This window comes from Thermobia domestica, chromosome 10 (assembly GCF_964235325.1).
Source record: "Thermobia domestica chromosome 10, izTheDome1.hap1.1, whole genome shotgun sequence".
Taxonomy (NCBI): domain Eukaryota; kingdom Metazoa; phylum Arthropoda; class Insecta; order Zygentoma; family Lepismatidae; genus Thermobia; species Thermobia domestica.
The window spans coordinates 74,894,992-74,919,251 of NC_137463.1; the positions used below are offsets into that span (position 1 = coordinate 74,894,992).

General features: G+C 35.4%; 1 protein-coding gene across 1 annotated transcript in view; it reads right to left on the reverse strand.

Moving 5' to 3' along the window:
- Positions 1–24,260, reverse strand: part of LOC145662497 (synaptotagmin-5-like) — a 107,415-nt gene that overhangs the window by 66,040 nt on the left and 17,115 nt on the right. The window contains exon 2 of the mRNA XM_081728132.1: positions 7,372–7,504. Coding sequence (XP_081584258.1) covers positions 7,372–7,504 — 133 coding nt within the window. The remainder of the gene's footprint in view (positions 1–7,371; positions 7,505–24,260) is intronic.

Genomic DNA, 24,260 nt, shown 5'->3' on the forward strand with positions numbered 1-24,260 from the left:
CCAAAGACACAAAATAAGTATTTATAGATGATGGGAAAATGCCTAATCGTGGTACAGCTTTTATCATAAGAAAAACGGCATTAACTTGTCTCTCGACAATGCACAATGCAATGTCAACATTCAGAAATCCTTTAAGCTACTAACATAAGAGGCGTTTATTAATACTTTAATACTAACAGAGCAGATTTAAATTCAAAACATACATTATTTGGAGATTCTGTTGCAATCAACAACTGAAGGACATTATTGCCACACATAATATATAGTCCGTTTATTCAGCTAAAAACTAAAGGTTATACAAGACCAGCACAACACTCATGAGAATCTAATACGAAACCCAATAACATTTATCCTACCACAGGAATCCTCAAGCTTCTACCAAATACACACTACAACGATAGAAAAATTACTCTTGGAATATAGAACTGTCAAAAACTATAAAGAAACAGACTATAAACATTACGAGAACTACATACACAACTAACTTGTTCCTAATGCACACAGAAACAACAGATGGTAGGACTTCTTTTCATTACAGGTTCTAAGAAAATGCATATGCTCATATGACCTTTTTTTTTTTTTTTTTTTTTTGGAATTGGTTTAATACTACAAGACACTAACTCTACGTAGTACTCAATAGGTGTTACTCTGCACCCGAAAAGACAATGAATAATTGTTAAATACTGACACCTATATTATCGTTAAAAATGAAAGAATTTGATCTTTTTATAAGAAAAGAAAGAGCAGAGATGTAATATAAAATTAAATCCTTAGACTAAGTATCATTTCTCTTAAGTTTGTTTAGGGATGGGGCTCCGAACCCGGTGGTGTTCCCGAATGAATGTGCCTCTAATTACAGGAAATATAAGAAATTGTTTGCTACTTGGCATTGATGTTAAATATATCGCGTAAACCATTGAGCATGTAACAACTAATACAAATTCTCACTGTCAATTACTAGATATTTATGATATCCTCGGAAGTTGTGGCCTTAGTGTTGAATTAACATGCTAACAGTGGTAGACAAATTGAATTGTTTTAACACCAGGCCCGTATTTAGTTAAGTGCTATTCTGTGCTCGAGCACAGGGTGGCAGCATTTTGGGGGCGTCAAAATTTTGGATTTTTTAAAAGATTCATTATAATATTTAAAACTAGCAACCCGCAGAGTTCCGCGCAGCTAGCTTATCTGATTATCTTTAAAAAGTCATCCTCTCCCACCCCCACCCTAAGGGGTGAGGATGAACTTGAACATCATGTAAACTGATACTCGGCGAACTCGAAAACTATGAATTCAACACTAATATCTCTCGTTTTCGATTACTTTTAAAATCTCACCCCTTTCCTTGGGAGTGGAGTATGACTTTGAAGTTTAATTGGATTAAAACTATTTCTATTCATCCGACCCCAAGAATAGAATTCAACTCTAATATTGGTCGTTTTCAGGGGGAGGGGATTTCGTGCAGGGACGGCAAATTATTTAGAGCACATCAGAGGCGAACAATATATAAATACGGGCGTGTTTAACACCATAATTTTTTTCAGCGTACATCCCTAATTATATAATTATCCTCAAAATAGAGAGAATATCCAGACAAATCATTGATCTTATTAAACAAAAATTGATCACTCAGAATGTATAACACAAATGGTTCTTCGACAATCAAGAAATAACTAAACAAAATCAATGTAAAAATACATCAAGGAATAAATTATACCATTCACTCTGACAAATTCCATTCTCAACCAATTATATAAAGACAAAAAAAGTAAATTTTGGAAAAAAAAATCCGGATGCGAAATACAGCTATAAAACTACCCAATACCGTATACAGAAGAAATCTTACCACCAAACAACAAAAAAAGAATTACTTATTGAAGTGAACGTTAGCGAAGCTTCTGTGATTCGATTCGAATATCATGTGTGTCTCTGTCCGTCTGTCCACCTGTTCGCCCGTCTGATCCACGAGAACTCCACTAAAACTTATACGATTTTTAAAGAACATTTGGTATGTGCCTTTTTCTTCCACTTACAAGAACAATCATATTGTTTGGGATTGAAATCCATCAGGTAGAAGGAGAGTAAATGAGGTAAAATCCATCCAATGTTGCAAATTTCCCAATGTACACCCAAGACAATCTTCCAACATAAATCTGTAATAATTATTCGATTATGACAAAACTCAGTGTATATCTTATTTTCTTTATGGCGTTAAAAATATCCCCATAGTTTGAGGTTAAAATCTGACAGAATGATTGACTGAATTTACCCCCTCCCCTCAATTTCAAAAATACCTTCCACGATAATTTTCGTTAAAAAAAATATTCGGTTTTAGCTTCTACATTTTCTTTGAAGCCTCCTAATCATCCTCTTCACAAATATTTAAAATCCAGTAAAGAATAAAATAGTAGGTTTACTTGCCTAGTAGAATATTTCCCCGATTTCTATTACAGATCCACGACAAATTTTCTAAAATTCATTCGGTTTTGATACGATATAATCAATTCTTTTTCACTCATTTTCTTAATCTTTAGTGCTTGGGATTAAAATCAAACAAGAATGAGCAGTGAATTCAATCCCCAAATGGGTTATTCCTACTTCTTCGAATTAAAAAAAAATCCACGATAATTTCCGTTAGAACTCTTCGATTTTGTTTCAATATGTCGTATATTTTGTTAAGGCTTCCTAATCATTCACTCTGTGTGGAGCTGAAATCAGTAAGAATAAAGAAGTGTTAACCCTCAGCCCCGCACGATTTTTTAGAGTTTCAGGATAACGCGGGAGCTCATGTGGTTCGTATTCCACGTTAATCAGTAGGTCCCGTCTCATATAGCCTCGCTGCTGAAAGAGGCGTTAAACTCAAAATCAACTCAACTCAGTTTCAGGATAAATAATATAAAACTCTTTCAGTTTTGGTGGAATATTATATATATTCTTGGACTTTTCCGTAAATATCAGTGCTTGGGATTAAACTGAGTCAAGAATGAGCGAAGAATTTAGTCGCCTTATGCGGTATTGATAACCCAAACCCTGACGATTAAAACGTATAATACAAGATATATTTCGTAAAAATATTAGATTTTCATGAAATATGGTGCATATATTTTGAGACTTCACAATTATTCCCACTACTAGGATTTAAAATCAATCGAGAACGAGAGAACAAGATTCTCTTCCTCATACAGGTTTTAAAATCTGTGGTAGCTTTCTAGGATACATTCGAAAAAAAAAATTGTGGAATATAGACTGATCATCTTCTGAGAATTTAAAATCGTCTAGCTTTCTTCCAATTGAAAGGGCGAGTAATGGAAAAGTTCGTTATCCCCAATTTTATATAATATACTTTATTGTATACTTATTGAAAACATTCAGAATTTTCTAGAACACTGTGTGTGTTTTGTCAGAGATTAGTAACTTACTCCTATAATTTTGAGTTCTAATTGTGAGAGAAAGGCTCGCTTGCTTCAACAATAAACCGCATCACTACATATAGGCCTATATAACAGATACTGTTTTTCTGTCATCTGACTTCAAAATACTATTATGACAACGCTACAACTTCATTAACTTGCAATCATTCACCACTTCTAGTTTACAGCATCAAGGCTGCAAGCTATGATTAGATATGCTTTCTACAAAACTGGGTATTTGCAAACAGCATCCGGCGCATTCATGACGCTTGTCGACTACACGAAAAATTTCATCACTTTTTTCAGATAGTTTTTGATGCTTTATCGAATGGAGGGGTCAAAATTGAAAAATTAGCAAATAACACACACACACACACACACACACACACACACACATATATATATATATATATATATATATATATATATATATATATATATATATATATATATATATATATATATATATATATATATATATATATATATATATATATATATATATATATATATACAGAATTCAGTAACGAACTTTTTAAGTTCGTTGAAAATATTTCTTTAATGATTCTATTTTGTGAAAATAAACTTTTTGTTACTCCACTTGTTTTATAACAATCTTTCAATCAATAGAAATACAGAAGTCTTACATCATGGATCTTAAATAGTACTTCAGTATCCAGGATTATTGGCTATGCATTCTTTTGCTATAATGCCGTCAAACAATTCAAGAGCAAATAAAAGAAGTTATGTCCAATGAAATTTATTTTTCTTTATGGTCGCAAACAACTTAAATGAATGGAATTTGAAGCACGTAGATCTGTCAATCACCTCAGATAAGCAAAATAACATACAAAATACTAGAATCATAAAGGTAAAAAAAAAAAAAAAAAAAAAAGTAACCTGACAAACTTAATGTGACTACAAAAGTCACAGCATATGCATTTCTTTCAACTTTTCAAAATAACGGAAGAATTAAAAAATATATGAAATTTGTAAGAAGATAATGGACTAGATCTTTCAAAATAAAAGGAAAAATATCAGCTCAAATATTTGCTGTGACTATGAACGCGATTACTTTCCAACAGCAAGGAATGGACAAAATTATTTTGTTCAGGATGGATAATCTGAGCAAAAATCACTTGTTTGCTAGTGTTATAAACACGAGCACTGCTCGTTCCATTGAAAACCAGTCGTTAAGAGAGGTGGTTGCTTAATAGCGGTTGATATTTTCTTTTAAATACCTTATACTTTTTAATGATACAAAACATGTACTGTGCACTACGATGAATGTGGATACTTTATTTTTTCTCGGGCATTTCGCTAACTTTCTACCTTAACATAGATCGAACTTAAATTTCAACGATCTCGTTGGAAGGTCATTGGAAAATAAAGACGCTTGTAAACATATTTTGATGAATAGTCTTCAAAATTGACTGAATCCTACTTTGACACGTAGCTTCATTTACATATTCTGGATCCTCACTGATTGTTCGAACATAATACTGTATAATTGACCGAATGTGTTCCGTCCAGGAGCTGCTAGTTTGAAATTTGCCTTCCCCAAAACATTTCATAGCAGGTCGATTTTTGTCTCTTGGTATTTAGTCAAGGATTTTCAATCCACACTTCTTCTTGAAATATGCCTGGTCCACTTTCAATTCAATGTCTTTATTTTCACGACAATCTCTGTCACTCCTGTCATCTCTGATATATACAAGGTGGCGCACGAAATGTCGCACTATTTGTTTGATTCACTACACATTCATTTATTATTGAAATATTACAAAATTAATACATAGTTTATTGTCTGAGCATGGAAAGTGAGTTTAATACAGAATGTGCTCAACATGTCCACCATCTTGTTTCACAACCTCTTGCAAACAAATCTTTCAAATCCTTCGGCACACTTTTTCCGAAATTAAACGGCGTAACTGCATGATAAGAGCCCTGAGTTGTGCTATGTTTTCTCGGTTCCGTGCTAATATCTTATCTTTCAGAAACCCCCATAAAAGGAAATCACATTAATTAACCCATTCAGGTTGTGTGTTTCCCACCTTCGTGATATTCAGAAAACCCACGTGATATCACACACACACATACACACACTAAGTATCTCATATAGTAAACCCAGGGCAACATTTGCAGTGTATGGGCGAGCTTCGTCTTGCATGATCCACTGGGCGTTGTGAAGCAAGATCTTAAAAAAAAAAAAAAAAGCTTAGAAATAAAACTGCTCTTGAACATACTCTTGTATCGCTCTTTGTTTACTGTATCATCAAAGAAAAGGGTCCGATGATTTCGTGGGTTGAAATCCTTCCCCACATCTTTCTGACCAACTGATTTTTTCTCCATAATTCTCAAATTATGCAGTATGCGAGGCAGAGCCGTAACTTGTGGGGGGCAGGAGGGACGCCTCCCCAGGGAAGTTCCACGCCATTCGAGGGGGAGCCATTTTAAGATAAAATTTAATTACTCAATATACGATACGAACATGAAATTATAAATGAAGCATCAAACAGATTCACTACATTACATAAACAATAGAAATAATTGAGGATACAGCTCTAGAAATAATATTTATTCGTATGGCTTTAAGATTTGTCAATATTGTCCCTTTAATTAATTTTTCATTATGGAATGGGCTAAGTGGCGTAACTAACGGCCCCGCAGACCTTGACGTGCGGGAGGGAGGCCCATAAAGAATAAGAGAAATATGCAAAGAGGGGACTCAAGAATCATAAAAACAACTTTTTCTGCGGGCCAAAATACCAGTATTAATGCTTGCTTTCCCAGAAAAAATGTAAGTTACGGCGCTGATGCGAGAAGTTCACCTTCCCAGAATCGATTATTTTTCTTATTCACCACACCATTTATATAAATATGCTTCGTTAGCAAGCCATGTGTTGTGGTTTGCTAACTGTCGTTTTTTCTCCAACACAAAGCCAGTGACTTCAAATTGCTGACAGAATCTGTAGAGGACTTGTTTGCAAAAAGCTCATCTTCTACCAAAATATTCACAATTACATCTTTGTATCTCCACCAACCTTTTTTTCTTTAAAAAAAAATAAATAAAATAAAACTTTCAAGTGTTCGACATTGAACCGGCCCAGGGGTAAAAGTGGATCTGAAAAGGTAGGGGATCGGTAGGTAGCGGTATGACGTCACGCCGTCCCCCTGCCTATCTTTGCCCATTGTAATTACTTAGGAATTGGGGGGACGCCGTACATAGTTTTTCGAGGTGGGGAGACGGCGTCCTCGCCGTTCCCCGCACTTTTATCCCTGAACCGGCCGTTATCCGCCATCTTGCAAATTGGAGTTTCACGGCAAATTAGAATCTGATACTGACTTCTCCTGACATCTACGGATTTTCTATGAACAAAAGCACCTAAATGCGCGTTTCCAACATTCAATCTATATTATTATGCTGTGATTGAATGGTACGACATTTCGTGCACTAGCGTGTAGATAATTTTTTCCTATCCTTGCGGATGATTCTAGCATACATCTTACTGCTTCGTTATATAGTCTGCAGATGGTGAAGGTCTGATTTTGTTAGTGCCCACGCATGAGTAGAGATCCTCTAAGGGCTAATGGGACAGCGGATTTTGGGAAGTTCGTTCATATTTTCAGTGGGGTAGAAAAAGGTAGAAAACTGCCAGTGCGTTTTACCGATTTGGTACGTAACTATCAGTTGTGCATTGTGATCCTAGTATGTTTGATATAGAAACATTTGTGAGATTGAAAATGGGTTTCTTTGAATAATATTAATGCAATCCAAAATTCTCCGTCTTGACTGCAAAACCTGAGGCCTGAGGAAAAGGAAAGACATTGTTTCATGTTTTACAAGAAGAACGGTATTGAAAGAATGAAACATTTTAAATAGTACATATCACTCTATTTCCTATTTAAAATAGAATATTTCAATTTTTTAATGATTAATAGAGTTGATTTGAATACATACCTCTGTTGAGGCACTCGTAGCCCCAACATCCTGGTCCAACAAAGCAAACAACAATCAAGAGAGCCAGAACTACAATGCCAGCCCCTAGGCCCAACACCAAAAGTCTTCCCCACGGGCCTAGGTGCAATGTCATCTGCAATGAAACAAGTAATACCATTAATAATTCTAAATAGTATAATCATCCTCAAACACACAAATCATCAACTTCTAGAATTTCAAACTTCTTCATTGTTTTCCTCTCAAATACTTTGTATTGTATATTATTAAGATAATAAGCGTAGATGTTCACCATTTTATTTATACTCCCTATTCAGACTACATCATACTGCATACCGTAGGAATATAAGTACTTGCCAAACATATAAAACTTTTTTATCAGCAACAAACGAAAGAGTTCTCTTTTATTTTACCCACTTTTGGGGTAAAATAATGAATAAAATTAGATCAGTGGGAAATGATAGATTAGATCAGATAGATGAATAAAATTACTGCCGTATTCAACCTGAATTACGCATAACCCAGAAATACGCGACGACTTCTTAGAAGAATACGTAAAATTCAAAATAACATAAAAAGTTGTACTTTGTATCAATTCTACAATAATAATTCATAGCATGATTCTCCTGTTTATAGAAAAACTGGGTTATTTAACTAATAAGTCATAAATTATATCATTTATTTTTATATAGTTACCGATAATTTGAACACAAGAGCTTAAATCTGGATATATATGAGTTTGAATGGAAAAATGTTATTACGAGTACGCAGGAAAAAGTTTAATACTAAGTTAAATCAAGTTGATACAGATTTTTGATATTTTACATGTACAAGTGTGAATATATTCTACACATAACATCAATATACCTTATAATTAAAATGCTGTAGTTTGCCAGATTCTCTTAAAATTAAATCGCAAGATTCAACTATTGGATATTTTTACCTCTTCTGCTAGTATATTCTATCTACTAGTTACAAAATAAACTACATAATATAGCAAATAACGCTGTAATGCTATTTTTATAATAATAATAATAATAATAATAATAATAATAATAATAATAATAATAATAATAATAATAATAATAATAATAATAATAATAATAATAATAATACAGATTCGTGTTTTAATGCTCATGCATCATGAGCTTTTCAAAATTCTGGAGAAGCAAAAGTATTAGAGAACTTGTGGACTTTCAAACTTGAAATTAAGTGTGTATATGAGTCTCTACATGTCTATCAACAACCTATAAACTTCATAAGTGGTCATAAATTGTACTTACTAAACATATAACTTTATCTCAGACACTGTTGAAATGGAAAATCTATTAAAATGAAAAATCTATTAAAATTAGTAATTATTAAAATGTGTTAATATCTGTACTCTATTCTTTCGCGGAAATAGGGAAGTCGTACGCTCTATCAGAAATTATGGGGAAATAAATTAAAAAATGATTAGGTATAATAATGTGTATTTTATGTTTGAACCATATTATTCTAGTTTGTAGCTCAACCGACAGTAAAAACTTATTTCACATTTTAGATGAACTACTGTAACTTATTCGAAGACATTGCAGTGGAGTTGTTGTATTTGCGATTTCATACTTACTTGTCATGAAATAAATAAATGTGTTAACGAGGATCTTCGAAAGTACATAAATTTTCAAAAATACATTTAAAACTTGCCGATTCTCACACTCAGTCATAATATTTCATATTCTTAGCACATAAAGTGAAAGTACATGTATCAACCTTCATAAATATTTTTTATTTACTTATTTAAAATTATATTCATGAACATCGAAGCAAGGATGGCCTTCATTCAATTAATGGAAAGGTGGAAGCCTTCAAGTATTTTTTTTAACTTTCAAATTTAAAATTGATATGAAATACCTGTACTTTTGTATAAAAGAAAATCAGCATTATTTTCTCACTTGTTCCTTTATAGGACTATTGTTTGATACAAGTTTGTCTAGTGATGTATTTAAAACTAGGAGAATACGTTTCATTTTGGACATAAAGAGCTGGATTTTGATTTAAACGGCATTGGAACTGTCATTGTTCATCTCAACGATCCCGAAAACTAGGAATTCGACATTAATCATTTTTAAATATCTTCTCCTTCTCCCTTCCCTAAGTTGCACCATCGAAGTGACATGATAAAAACATCCCACGCCCGCACCTCATCTATGTTGAAAATTTGATCGAGATCGGTCGGGTGGTTCAAGAGATATGAAGTCATAAACAGTAATTTTCATTTTTATCATTCTAGTTTACTTCCAGAATAGTTTACCATGAGAGAATCCATATTCCACCGGCATTAGTTCTTTCAATCGAAAGTCGTACCTTGTGGTAGAGGTCTGCACGAGCTCGGGCCTAGTCTACAAAGTATATATCACTTCAGGCCCGGGCCGGGCTCGGGCCGTAAACTTTTAAATATACAATCATAGTTATCGGGGATTTTCGGGCCTAACTTTGTAAATATACTGCCAAACGATATTTATTGCATCATTCTTTCTGGAGAACTTTTAAAGCACAACTGCAAAATTAAACCTCCAATTGCTGTAAATAAAAATACAATTTTGCGTTAATTACACTAATCAGCATGAAAATCCTCCCACGAGTGTGAAAGGGTGTACTGGATAGATTTCGAAACGCTGATTACAAATATCCCATCGAGAAAGTTCCAGCACGTAAGGTTTCTTTTTGGCGGGGTGCTGTTTCCATAATTGACAGAAAAATCGTAGTTTTCGTATTTAATATGTGTTTTCCGTGTTTGGAGTGCATAATTCTGAATTTTTATCTTAATCCAAGAACTGTTACTAAGCTATATTCCAGGAATATTCCTTTCTCTAGCTCACGACCCCCTGGAAACGTACCCCTCCTCTTGGGTTGCAAAGATTTATTGTCGTTCCACACTATATACACTAAAACCTACGCGTTATTGACAGACAAAGGTTTCGTAATCAACTTGCGATCATTCGTCGGCTCCCTTTTGTCTAGACGACAGACAGATTATTGAAAAAAGGCGCCAAGACATACACCACGTTGTCGCTTAAAACAAATATTTCAGTTTCGAGTTGATCTTCGTGTTAAAAAGTGGTGTTACGCTGTGTCTATGTATACCGTAGGTGAAAAATATTTCTGCGTGAAATACTGACGTTTGTGTTAAACGAACATGCCGAGAACTTGCAACAATTCCAGAGATTCATTCTGCTACATATGTGGGGAAGTGATTTAAAAGGAACAAAGTAGGCCATTGTCACCGTTCCTGAAGACAGCCTACCATCTATACTTCGGGTGTAAAATCGGCGACCAGGATCGCGTTTGGGCTCCGAAACAAAGTTGTAACTCGTGTGCGCTTACTCCCACAGGGTGGTTGAAAGTACACATAAATCGATGCCGTTCGCCGTACCTATGGTTTGGCGCGAGCCCCGTGATCATGTTTCAGACTGTTACTTCTGCCTGACTAATATAAAAGGTTTTTCAAAACACATGAAGCATAAAATACAGTATCCTAACTTGGATTCCGCGAGGAGACCTGTGAAACATAATGTTTGTCTGCCTGTACCCGTACCACCAGACTTATACACCCTGTGCAATGTTTCATCCGATGAAGAACCTGCTGCTTGTGAGGATGCACAATCTTCGAGTACACAGTCAGATCTCAATTACGCTCCAGTGCCTGACACTAATGAACCACATGTGATAAGTCAGGAAGAGCTGAATGATCTGATCAGAAAGTTAAACCTTCCCAAGTCTAAGGGCCTGTTGCTTGCATCACGACTTCAACAATGGAATCTACTAAACCAAGATGTGAATATATCGATGTATAGGAAAAGAGAGGTGAGCCTAATTAATAATTTTACAAAGGATGGTGATTTGGCGTATTGCAGTGACATTCCGTCGCTGATGGGACAACTGAAGTTGAACTACAACACTGAAGATTGGAGGTTATTCGTAGATTCCTCTAGGATAAGTCTCAAGGCAGTGTTACTACACAATGGGAATGAAAAGCCAACCATCCCTATTGCTCATGCTGTACATATGAAAGAAACATACGAGAACATGCGACGAACAGTTCCAGTGGTCTGTATGCCCTGACCTTAAGGTTATTGCCATCCTCACCAGTTTACAAGGGGGTTACACAAAGCACTGCTGCTTCTTGTCATTGGGATAGTCGAACCAAAGATCAATACACCATTACAAAATGGCCGCCAAGGAAGCAACTGGTCCAGGGGAGATGAACGTGGCTAATGAACGTCTTGTGGATCCGGAGAAAATATTCTTACCATCCCTTCATATCAAATTAAGGCTCATGAAGGTCTTCGTCAAGGCCCTGAATCGGGATGGTGAAGCATTTAATCATCTCAGAAAACTATTCCCAAGACTCAGCGAGGCCAAGGTGAAAGAAGGTGTTTTTACGGGACCTCAAATCAGAGACGCTTTTAAGGATACTACATTTTCTTCTAAGCTTAATGAAATGGAAAGTGAGGCTTGGGAGGTCTTTCGAGAAGTGTGCAGTAACTTTCTAGGGAATCATAAGTCACCTAATTACAAAGACATTGTGGGCAGATTAATTACTTCATTTCTTAACATGGGATGTAATATGTCCCTAAAGTTACACTTTCTGCATTGCTACCTGGACTTCTTCCCTGAAATGTACAGCTTGGGGAAGGTCTCTGACGAACACGGGAAAAGGTTTCACCAGCAAATAGCTACCAGGGAGAGGCGCTACAGTGGTAAATGGAGTGTGAATATGTTGGCAGACTTCGGTTGGAATGTGACACGCGAGACGCCCTGTAGTAATTACAAGAGGAGTAGGAAAACCAAGTGACACGTAAGTGTTAAACTTTAACTTTTTATGCAATTTTATCTGCATAATTTATATTGATATTTAAATTATTACGTGAAAATTATTATGGGTGGAGAATAGCATCTTTGGGCGGATATTGAAACACCTCCCCCTCCTCCCTGAAAACTGGTACGTCCTGGAGAAAAGCGGGTTACGGATTCGAACTCAGGAGCTCGAAACCTATAGGAATCACCTATTTTCGTTCGTGGGAGCGAAAAAAGTTTCATTTTGCCGACCAGTGTTATTAAGTTTTTGTAATTCGGGCTTATTTCGGGCCCATTTGATTATCACACGAGCTCTTGCCGGGATTGGACCTAAATGCTAAAACATATTTCGAACTCGGGTCGGGCCTCATATTATAAATTCACGGGCCGTGCCCGGGATAAAAAAAATTCCGGCCGGTGCATCTCTGCCTTGTGGAGCACACTTTTTCTTTCCTTGACAATTTTCTTTTTAAAGAAAGCTTATGAAATCCTACTTTGATCTGACCTCCTTGTTTGCCTTCGAATTAGTATAGTAAAATCCATAAGGTTTAGGATAGAAAGAAAGGTTTCCTGCATTTCACAGGACCGGACCTATCGATTACACATAATTATATTGATACTTTAAACTAACTTCAAAGAAGTTTACGTGCTTTTATATATATCTTCAAATGAGTTGGTATAACAGTTTTAATCAAAACTACCTGATATAAGACCAAAATATCAAAATTATAACGCACTCAAATTAGTCCTCAAGGACTCGCAACTCTGAAATGGTATAGGTTAAGAAACTTTTCTCCTCAAATAAGTTTCACGTGGGTCCCTTCGTAGCTCAGTGACACATACATGTGCATTCTGTGACCGTGGTCCCTGTCTCAGTTCAGGCGGGAGTGCTTGCCTTGCATACAAATCCGATTACTTCAAATCCCACTTTCAACAGTAGATTCCATTGCATATAATATCGCCACTGAAAGGGTACATCAAGTTTGCTATCAACCAACGAAACATGAAATGATCTTAATAGACGAATTGGACACATTCTTGTATTTAAAAAAAAAAAAAAAAAAAAACTTCGAGACACACACATACGCAAACATTTATACTGTATATTATAAAAATGAAATCGACATAGTCCATCACTACAGAAAAAAGCCTGAGCCATTTGAAATGCATTTATTGAACGAGGTCAGTACCTACCTTAAACTGAGTTTTTATCATGTCACTTTCATTTAAAGGCGTATCCTACGGAAGGGTTAAAAATGTATGCCAAAAATAGAGTATCCCATAAGCCCCCCCTGTTAGGAAGATGAAACTCAGTACACTAACTCCTTACTAAAAATAATTTAAAACACTTCCAAGCGTTTTCGAAAATTCCGCTGCTAAAGAAGGAAGGGGACAATTTGTATATTTTAATAAAACTTTTTTTTAAAGAAAAAATGGTCTTCACTGGAGTCGAGCTGGATTTTTGTCATTTCGATATATATACAAATGAACATACTCGATAGTAAATTTTCATAAACATATTCTTAATGGTTAACATCTTTATTTCCTACCCACAGGCATTGACAGCAAAATATTCCCCATTGGAAACAAAGAAATTCATCTGCAGAAACATTAATTTCAAGGTCTGTGATGTAGCCTCCGCGCAAATACATCGTAAAATGCACTATATCTTTATTGCTACTACACTGCTACTGTAGCGCAAGTCGTGTTGATAGGAAATCATTTATCTTTCATTTTTCAAACGATATTCATTCTTTCATACTATTCACGTTATTAAATGTTCCATAAATCACTCTATATCCCCGGTTGTTTTCATATACAAAATTCAAAATATTTCAACATTTCAACATCAGAATTGCTGATAGGCTATCCTCAGTTTCATGTGTAAATATGTTATGAAAGATGTTAAATTTGCGCTCTTAAAACTTTCGGTTTAATTCAATATTTTTAGTCTACAGCGAATCCAAACTCTAGTCTGCAACCAGAAGCATGGAGGGCAGAATCTATAATTTTTTCCTGCCTGTGTGAAATATGTTAAACAAGGGTCCCAAACGCATAGTTCGAGTATTCAAAATTTTACGTTACTTCCCTACAATTTTATTCTAATTGCGAGCTTGTTCTAAGTATCCACCATAGATTTCTGCACAATTACTGAATATTTACCTAATAAAGTTATTTGAACCTTAGAATTTATGACAAACACCTCACAACAAATTCTGAAGATATCAAAGCAATAAATTGAATTCGTTAAAAAAAAAAAAAAAAAAAAAAAAAAAAAGCAGTATGGGAGTTAAAATGGTTTTCTGTAATTCAGGACTAACTTCTTTTTTCAATGTTTTGTGCTATTCGTTATATAAATATATGTGTCTCTCGAATAAAATTTGAACTCAATCTTAGATTTAGATGGATATTTTAATTATTTTAATTGCATATTGTTTTTAGATATGAATACATAGAAAGATAATTTTGATTCATGTACTCATGTTAATTTTTTTCCACTTAAAAATCACATACAACTAAAAACGATTTCGGCCAGTTGTATCTTTTATACTTACAAACCTACTTCGCATTTATTTCAGGGTGATAAATCAATGAAAGAACATTAACTTATAATTTATGTTCAGACGATTTTAAAGTTATTATAAATAAAACTAAGTTTTAAAAAATATTCTTAAGTATTACGCATTTGGTACTTGTTACTTTGTTACCTTTCAAATCAATTAAGAAAAATGTCCGTACATAATACATAATACATTCCCTGTCGCTGCTAATAGTCTATTTTAAATTACGATAAAAACACAACCATATTTGAAGTACACTAATTTGTATCCATTCTATTGGAAGCAGAATTTCTATTACAGTACACATATGTTTTCCAATTTCAAACTACTAAGTGATCTGAAGATGTTTGAAGTTGATGATTTGTAATAAAACTTCTCTTTTTGCGAATTTTTTCTTACAAATATGAAATAAATGTTATTAATGTTTTCTTGCTTCGTATAACGCTCACTAACGTAAAATACATTGAACTGATATTACTCATTAATATTTCTGTTTCCCAAACTATCACTTATTGAAGTAATCGTAAGCAAAATTCTACCATTCGACTCAATATATAGGGATGCGAACGAGACAAGATTTGAGGCTGTCTCGTTTCGAGAATGTGCTGTAAAAGTAGTGTCTCGACTCGAAAAATGTATTCTTCTCTATTGGAAGAGCTGTGTCTCGACTCGAATTTTGTCAGAAAAATTCTGCCTCGACTTGTCTCGTGCGTATCCCTATCAATATACATTTGCGTTCTGTCTCTTGTTCCGCGATCACATTCTTACAATCCCAATAATAATAATAATAATAATAATAATAATAAGAGTTTATTTTCGTTGAAGTTTAGAGACTAGGTCTATTATTTTAAGTCAAAATCCATCCAACAAGAAAGTTAGCCTGAAATCAATGAAGTTGGTTGATTTTCTCACATATTTCGAAAATTATCCTGAATGATTTTTGTAAAATAGTGTACGAATTCGTCTTTTATCCACTAGTTCATACTCAAGAAGCCTCAAAGAAAACATATCCCATGTCTCATGAAAATCGGGCAATTTTTGGAAATATATCCCTAAACATTTTTTTTCAGCTACAGTTGAAGCAGTTCATTTGTCCCTGAATGATTTCAACCCTATTTGGAAACCTCAAAGCAAGCACAAAATACTACTACTACTACTTATTATTATTATTATCATTATTATTATTATTATTATTATTATTTGTAATGTTTAGGAAAGGGTCAATCTATATGACGTGATCAAAAAAAAAAAAATTCTGGTTCTTTGACCATTTCTAAGCTCATATATGTTTTTTTATATACTATTATCATGTGCAAAGGTGGCACAAAACTAGTATCTAAAAATTTCAATCCCAATACGCTTGTGAGTGGCGATTATTTTTGTTAAGCAGTGCGCGTCAGTTGCTGACTTTGTAGACGTTAACGTAAATTTGTATATTTAAGACTGGATTATTCAAAAGTATAATTTTGTTCAGCACTTTCTCTTCTTTAATTGAAGACGTTGGCGGGCCGCGGTGGCTCAGTGGTAGAGCGTTCACCTCTGGTGATTAAGGTCCCGGGTTCGATCCCAGCCCCGTCAAGTGAACTTTGTGGTGGACAAACACCGTGTGCGTGGGTTTCCTCGGGGTTCTCCCGTTTCCTCCCACTTTCTTCATTCCACCATTTCATTTTTACTCATCATCACCGTCTCCTTTAGTCTAACCGGTATAACCATGGGACGTAAAACTCAAAGATTTCATTTCATTTGAAGACTTTGGGGCAAAAACCCGTTAAGTCCAAAAACTGAAAGTGTAAAGGAAATAGCTTCACAAGGGTTTCTCGTTGTCCGATTTTCTTCAAACTTCGCACATATATACTAGACCAAAATTAAATCGACACATATTTTTGTGTTTGTTTGTTTCTTTCTTTCGGAAAATAGGTTAAAAGGGGTAAAAGTCCCCTTTTCAAAAAAGATCCCCTTGACTAAAAGGGCCACACTAAAGAAACGAAACTCAAAGATGACCTCAAAGTAGGAAATACGGATTTTTCGTTTTTGCGAGAAAAGAGTTTCAGGGGACAATGGCTCCCTTCGAAATGATAAAGGATCTAGCATAATACTCCTTACGGAAATCAGATTTCGGTGGAGTTGCTTGAAATTGTTATATGTAGTAGATATTGTGTACCTGAGAAAAAGTCTCAATAGGCACAACCACCAATCAGTGACAGTTTGGCCGCTACAGGGCCACATTTTTGAAAACAGCTTAATGTAACGGTATTCTGGATTTCGGTAAAAATGAATGAAACCGTGATATGTTGTATATATTGTGATCCTGAGAAAAAGTATGAATTTGTACAACCATCCATCACTGACCGTGTGGCCACTGCAGTGACACTATTTTAAAAATAGCAGAAGATAACGGCACACTTTCACTTTTTGGACTTAATGGGTTTTTGCTTTAAAGTCTTCAATTTTATTTCCTAGCACGAAAAGCCACAATTGAACCCAAATAGGTGAAAAGTACTTCCTAAGATTAGTGTCGAAATGTAACAAATTCCACTTTTTAGAGCTGAATTCTATAATGAAATGCTTTCTACTTTTTTTTTCATTCGAAATTTTGTACTTCTTGCAAAGTTTGAGGTATATCTCTGGTGGAACATGGATTTTTTTAATACAGAATGTGCATCTATAATTCTATATGCATCTATACGGAGAAAACATAGTGAAAATATACAATTTTATATTTGACTGTGAAGGAAGTTATGAAATTTTAAAAATTGAACAATTACCATTAATTTGCATCTTAACCATACACTAGTACTTCCATTCATAGGACTTTTCTAGTATGTCGCTATCTTTCTATGGCGTATTTTAAAATGTGAATAAATAATGAATTAGAATTAGCACGTGCTCTTCAACTCGTATAGGAAAATACTTTATCCGTGAAGTTTTGGCTTATTACTACTTCTACACAGCTTATTAGCACTATCGTACAATGTGAATTCATAGATCTTCCGGACCAGATTTACTGCGGCTTTCATGGGCTAAATGGGCTATTTTTATTATATTTATTTGGATCATCTAGTGATAATGACCTGTTGATTCTAGGACAATAAACAACAAAGAAAACGGATGTCCTACACCGGATGTTTAGATAAACAACATGTCTCAAATTCTTTCTTTTTTTATTTTTTATTTATCTTGTCACACTAAGAATATATATATATATATATATATATATATATATATATATATATATATATATATATATATATATATATATATATATATATATATATATAATGCTCATGTCCAATAATGTAAGTTTGCGGAAGAACCTAAATGTCAATCCTAAATTAAAAACCACTCGGACGTTGAAATTGTCTGTTTTGTCAACTTATTATACCTAGGATACTTTAAATAATACATTTAACTTTACCGTTAGTGACTTTTTAAAAGAATAAGTCCTAATTGTCTACCACAAAGGTTGTATGAATGGACAAATTACAAAGCATTTCAAGTTCTTCAATTGATAGCATAAATAAGCGATTACAACCACTGTTTTATTCGTATTTCCTTCGTTTTTTATATATTTTGTCGAAGATAGAATCGGTTGTTTCATAATAACAATTAAACTAATTTTACCTAGGTACTATCCTTTAAAGGATATCACAGAGGATTTTTTTAAACTTGAAAACGAAACATTTAAAGAAAAAAAGCACAGGATCAAAATTGGGGACATACAGTGATTTATTTCCTAACGGTAAGTGTGATCTTTAGTGTTTGACCTATTATTGCCTATTGCCGAGTAAGTATAATGAAATAGAACGAAGTTTATAATTTCCACGAATAATAATAATAATAATAATCAATTATTCGCATAGTTTCATAAGTATTATATCACTATGCATACCAAATTTTATTATTTTTCCCATTATTTTGAAAATCTTGTAATATCGTGATTTCCTCATCATATTATAAATACCTGCTCAAGACTGGATGAAGTCTATAAATTCAACCTTATTATTATTATTATTATTATTATTATTATTATTATTATTATTATTATTATTATTATTATTATTATTATTATTATTATTATTATTATTATTATTATTCAATATTATTCTGACTACGAGCAATTATTAGAAGTCTTTAACCTAAAGGTTTTTTCACGAAGAAGAGAACAAACGAAAAAAAATCATGGGCTTTGTGTGTTACAGGAATTAGATTATTAAACCAGTACCTAGTGAAATAACTTATCATTCGCAAAGAAAATCTATTGTGTATAAATAACACTAGTCACACTCTACTACACAAGAAACCTTAATCAATATTATTAGTGTTACCCATGAGGCAAGCAGCTTCTCGTCTCGAATCTAGTCTCTCAAAAACGAGACGAGATGTACATTTTCAAATTCAAGACTAGACTAGAAACATGACAATCGTCATCTCATTTTCCTTTCGAGACGAGATTAGAATTTTCTCGAGTTTCGAGCACAATACTAGTTCGCTTATAGACATAGCCTATAACACTAGATCATATAGTGTTATATGATCGATAGTATAAAAATATGAATCGATAAATTGGTTGTACGAACAAAATTATCAAGAACATTTATAAACAATTAAAGATATGCAAGATAAATATGGTTTAAATATTGCTCTTCGTGGGCCTCTCGTGGTAAGTGAGGAAGGGTTATGACTACTTCAGAGGAAATCAAGGGGGAAAATAATGCATATATTTTGTACATAAATTTAACAATTGAGACGAGAAAACCTTTCCGACAATCCAGATGGGGTAAGACGGGAGCTCTACAAAATTTTACTAGAAGATAAGAGAAAAACTTATAGATATTTAACATATGGAATCACTTTAAATAAAGGCAGGCAGCAAAGGTAGCGGAGCGGCGATTATTGAATATTAGGAATTAGTGTTACTTACAAACTGAGAAGCTTTTGTATTGTAAATGTATTGACATCAATATTATTATTACTATTGCTAATATTATTGATTTAACATACGTAGAATCATGTATAATTTCGCAGCTCTAGCACATAGTTGTTAGTTTACATAAATTCTCAGTCGGTGGCTGTGAGTCAGATTCGTTATTCGAAGATAACTCCCCCCCCCCCTCATACCAGGGATGTAGTTTTAGGAGGGCAGGGAGGCAATTACGTATCCCCCCTGAGTTTGTGAAACACATGCTTTTTAATAAATTGTATGCTAATATACTAATAAAATAAAGGATGAAACTTTTATGTCGGTGGACAGTCTCTCCTCTACTACTGACAAGATATGAAATGATGCCATACACACAAAATCATCTATAAATGTTCACACTCCATGAGTGTAAAATATCAATAGTTTCTCATCTGCTTTCGGCCAGATTTCTTTGTATTTGTCGTATGTCGTTAAAACAGAAATATAAAAGCTGATATGTAGAAAATGAACATTAGTAATTTTAATATTGCATTACTTTTTATAAATGTCGAGGGAAACATTGAAAAGTAAACGGACTTCGCTTAATTTTAATTTAAAAAAAGTTTTTTTTTTTTAAAAAAAAAATCAAAAGATCCAATATATTTCAGGCAAAAATTTTCTTGTAGGCCTTATATCTGGAGAACTGCGTATAGTGTAGCCAAACTATCACTTAACGCAGTATAATGTGCTTATTCCCTAGGGGAAAAAAAAATACGAAAACTCGATTCAGAGGCCGTTCAAAAATTTTGTGGTCCCTAATCCCACTGGGTCAAAATATCCAATACATTTCAACAAAAAATTTCTTGTAGGCCTTATATCTGGAGAACCACATATAGTGTAGTCAATCGATTGATGTGTTTATTCCGTTAAAAATACGAAAACTCGATTTAGGGACTGTCCAAAATTTTGTGGCTCCTGATCCAAAAACTAATTATTTGCCAAGATCGCAATCTTTTGATTCATTTTTTTTCATCATTTCTAAAATTCTTGTTTAATGATTACTGTGCAACCTTATCTTCATAGAAAGACAATTACTTCCTCCTCTCTTCCTCTCCAAGCAGGGGTGTAGCCAGCAGGTTTGTGTAGGGGGGGCCCGTCGTTTTTAAGGGGGGGGGCAGCTACAATGAACAAAGCCAAAAGAAAAATGTATTGCTGCTAGTCTGCAAAACTAAAAACACTATTTTAGCTTCTTCTTCTTCTTCTTCTTCTTCTTATTATTATTATTATTATTATTATTATTATTATTATTATTATTATTATTATTATTATTATTATTATTATTATTATTATTATTATTATTATTATTCATAAATTATATTCAAGATAGTTTTTATTATGCTTAATCCAGAACTACTGCCCGGGACCAAACGCTATACTTTTGTGCATAACTATAAAGGTAACCAAGAAAGTTCTGTCCCTTTTCGTGGAGGTCTGTGTTCAATTGGACCTCACATCGTGAGTTGAATGCGAGTGGAGATAAGGCGAAAGTCAGTTGTTGTTGTAGGTATATCCAACATACTACCTGGTTGTGGCAATTCAGACACACCGTGAACTTGCATAAAGACAGAGGGAACATGGGACTTCCACAGAGCGTCATAGGAGCATGTATGCTGAACGAGTTCAAATGGAGGTCAAACGCCGCTGTAGCGGGACAGAAGATATGCCAGGCCTTTGGTGAGGGTGTCGTGATGACGCAGACATTGCAGCGATGGTTTAACAAGTTTAAGAACGATGACGAAACACCCGAAAACACCACGTGCCACAAGACCAACACATGTACAAAGAGGAACTGGGGCTACAATTCAGTGTGTGGAGAAACCATTAAGCAGCACATCCATCAACTTGTGAAGCACTACAAGTTGGGTCGATGGGTCTCTCATATTTTGACTCCGGGTCAGAAGGCAACGCGGCAGTCGCCTGTGTTTATTTACTGTTTCGGAGCCATTTCTGGACAGGGCGTTAACATGTGATAAAAAGTGTGTCCTATACGAAGCTCCACGGCGTCGTCATCATTGGTTAGTGTCCCATGAACCGATTTCAAAACAACCGAAACCAGCACTGTACCAGAAGAAGGTCCTTCTGTGTGTTTGGTACATCGTGCATCCGGAACTGCTACCAGCTGGTCAGAGTATCAATGCAACTGTGTAATGTCAGCAGTTGAGCTGTGCTCAACAAAAACTCAAAACTCTGGAGCCATCACTTCTGAATTGCAAATGTGTCCTCGTTTACGGGACAACCCTAAGTCCCTCGTGGCTAGGATGACTCAGGACACCATTTTTCGCCTTGGATGGGAAACAATATTGCAACCACTATGTTTCCCGGGTATTGCACCGTCCGATTATCATCTGGTCCATTCTTTGGACAATCACCTTAGAGGACGACAGTTCAAATCCCTAGTAAAAGTCCAAAATGCACCTGATACTTTCTTCGTTTCACGGCCCACCACGTTCTACCGCGATGAATTCCATGGCCTTCCAGAACGTTTTCAGAAGGTCTTCGATGCTGATGGGGACTATTTTTCATCTTCCAGGTTAGGTGACATATCGATGTTCGAAGGCGGTGTGTGAAAAAGCAACAACACGTTTCTTGGTTACCTTTATATTTAAATTTAAGACATTGTATACAGAACCTATCTACACAAGATTGATTTTCTTTGAAATTTCACTTAATTTCTTTACGGTTTCCTGACAAATATACTTATTTATTATTCGCGACTAAAAAAACATAATTATTTTATTACACTGATGAGGAAACGGTCTTAAGTGTAAACAACCGATTTGGCTGGGGTCCGGATATGTGTTACGGAAGACCAAAGTAGGAGACACGTATTTTGGCGTTTGGGCCCATACGCAGAAATTTCCGAAATTCGGGACCCCAAAATGGCCCTACATGCTATAACTAGGAAGCGAATGACGTTACTTGTACACAACCGATTTGGCTGGGGTCCGGATATGTATTACAGGAGACCAAGGTAGGAGGCACGTATTTTGGCGTTTGGGCCCATACGCAGAAATTTCTGAAATACGGGGCCCCAAAGTGGCCCTACATGCTATAACTAGGAAGCGAATGACGTTACTTGTACACAACCGATTTGGCTGTGGTCCAGATATGTGTTACGGAAGACCAAAGTAGGAGACACGCATTTTGGCGTTTGGGCCCATACATGGAATTTCCAAAATACGGGGCCCCAAAATGGCCCTACATGCTATAACTAGGAAGCGAATGACGTTACTTGTACACAACCGATTTGGCTGGGGTCCGGATATGTGTTACGGAAGACACAAGTAGGAGACACGTATTTTGGCTTTTCGGCCCATACGCAGAAATTTCCGAAATACGTGACCCCAAAATAGCCCTACATGCTATAACTAGGAAGCGAATGACGTTACTTGTACACAACCGATTTGGCTGGGGTCTGGATGTGCGTTACGGGAGACCAAGGTAGGAGACACGTAATTTGGCGTTTGGGCCCATATGCAGAAATTTCCGAAATACGGGGCCCCAAAGTGGCCCTACATGCCATAACTAGGAAGCGAATGACGTTACTGGTACAGAATGTTGGCTTGGGTTGGAATGTTATAATATATCCAAAAGTATGGGACTTGTGTTTGTTGTTAGGTCCCACAAAAAGAAATGTCGAATGTAAAGGGTCCGATATTGCTAGATTTTCAATAACGCCATGAAGTTGGCGTATGTGGTACCCATGCAATTCTGAACAGATGTTCAGCTGGCACGAGCCGTCGAGGGGGATCTGCTGACCACGAGGGTGTCAACGGAGCGAAAGAATGTTTGCGTTTTTCGCTTGTATTTCTAACTTCATGGCCTTATTGAAAACCTAGCAATATCGGACCCTGTACATTCGACATTCCTTTTTGTGGGACCTAACAACAAACACAAGTCCCATACTTTTGGATATATTATAACATATTCCAACCCAAGCCAACATTCTGTACCAGTAACGTCATTCGCTTCCTAGTTATGGAATGTAGGGCCACTTTGAGGCCCCGTATTTTGGAAATTTCTGCGTATGCGCCCAAACGCCAAATTACGTGTCTCCTACCTTGGTCTCCCGTAACACACATCCGGACCCCAGCCAAATCGGTTGTGTACAAGTAACGTCATTCGCTTCCTAGTTATAGCATGTAGGGACACTTTGGGGCCCCGTATTTCGGAAATTTCTGCGTATGGGCCCAAACGCCAAAATACGTGTCTCCTACTTTGGTCTTCCGTAACACATATCCGGCCCCCAGCCAAATCGGTTGTGTACAAATTACGTCATTCGCTTCCTAGTTATAGCATGTAGGGCCACTTTGGGGCCCCGTATTTCGGAAATTTCTGCGTATGGGCCCAAACGCCAAAATGCGTGTCTCCTACTTTGGTCTCCCGTAACACATATCCCGACCCCAGCCAAATCGGTTGTTTACATTTAAGACCGTTTCCTCGTGAGTAGAAATAAAAGAGAGAGCGAATGAAACCCAAATTGAATAAAAGCATTGTTTCTCACCAAATTTTCCATCCTCTATGTCTTTTAA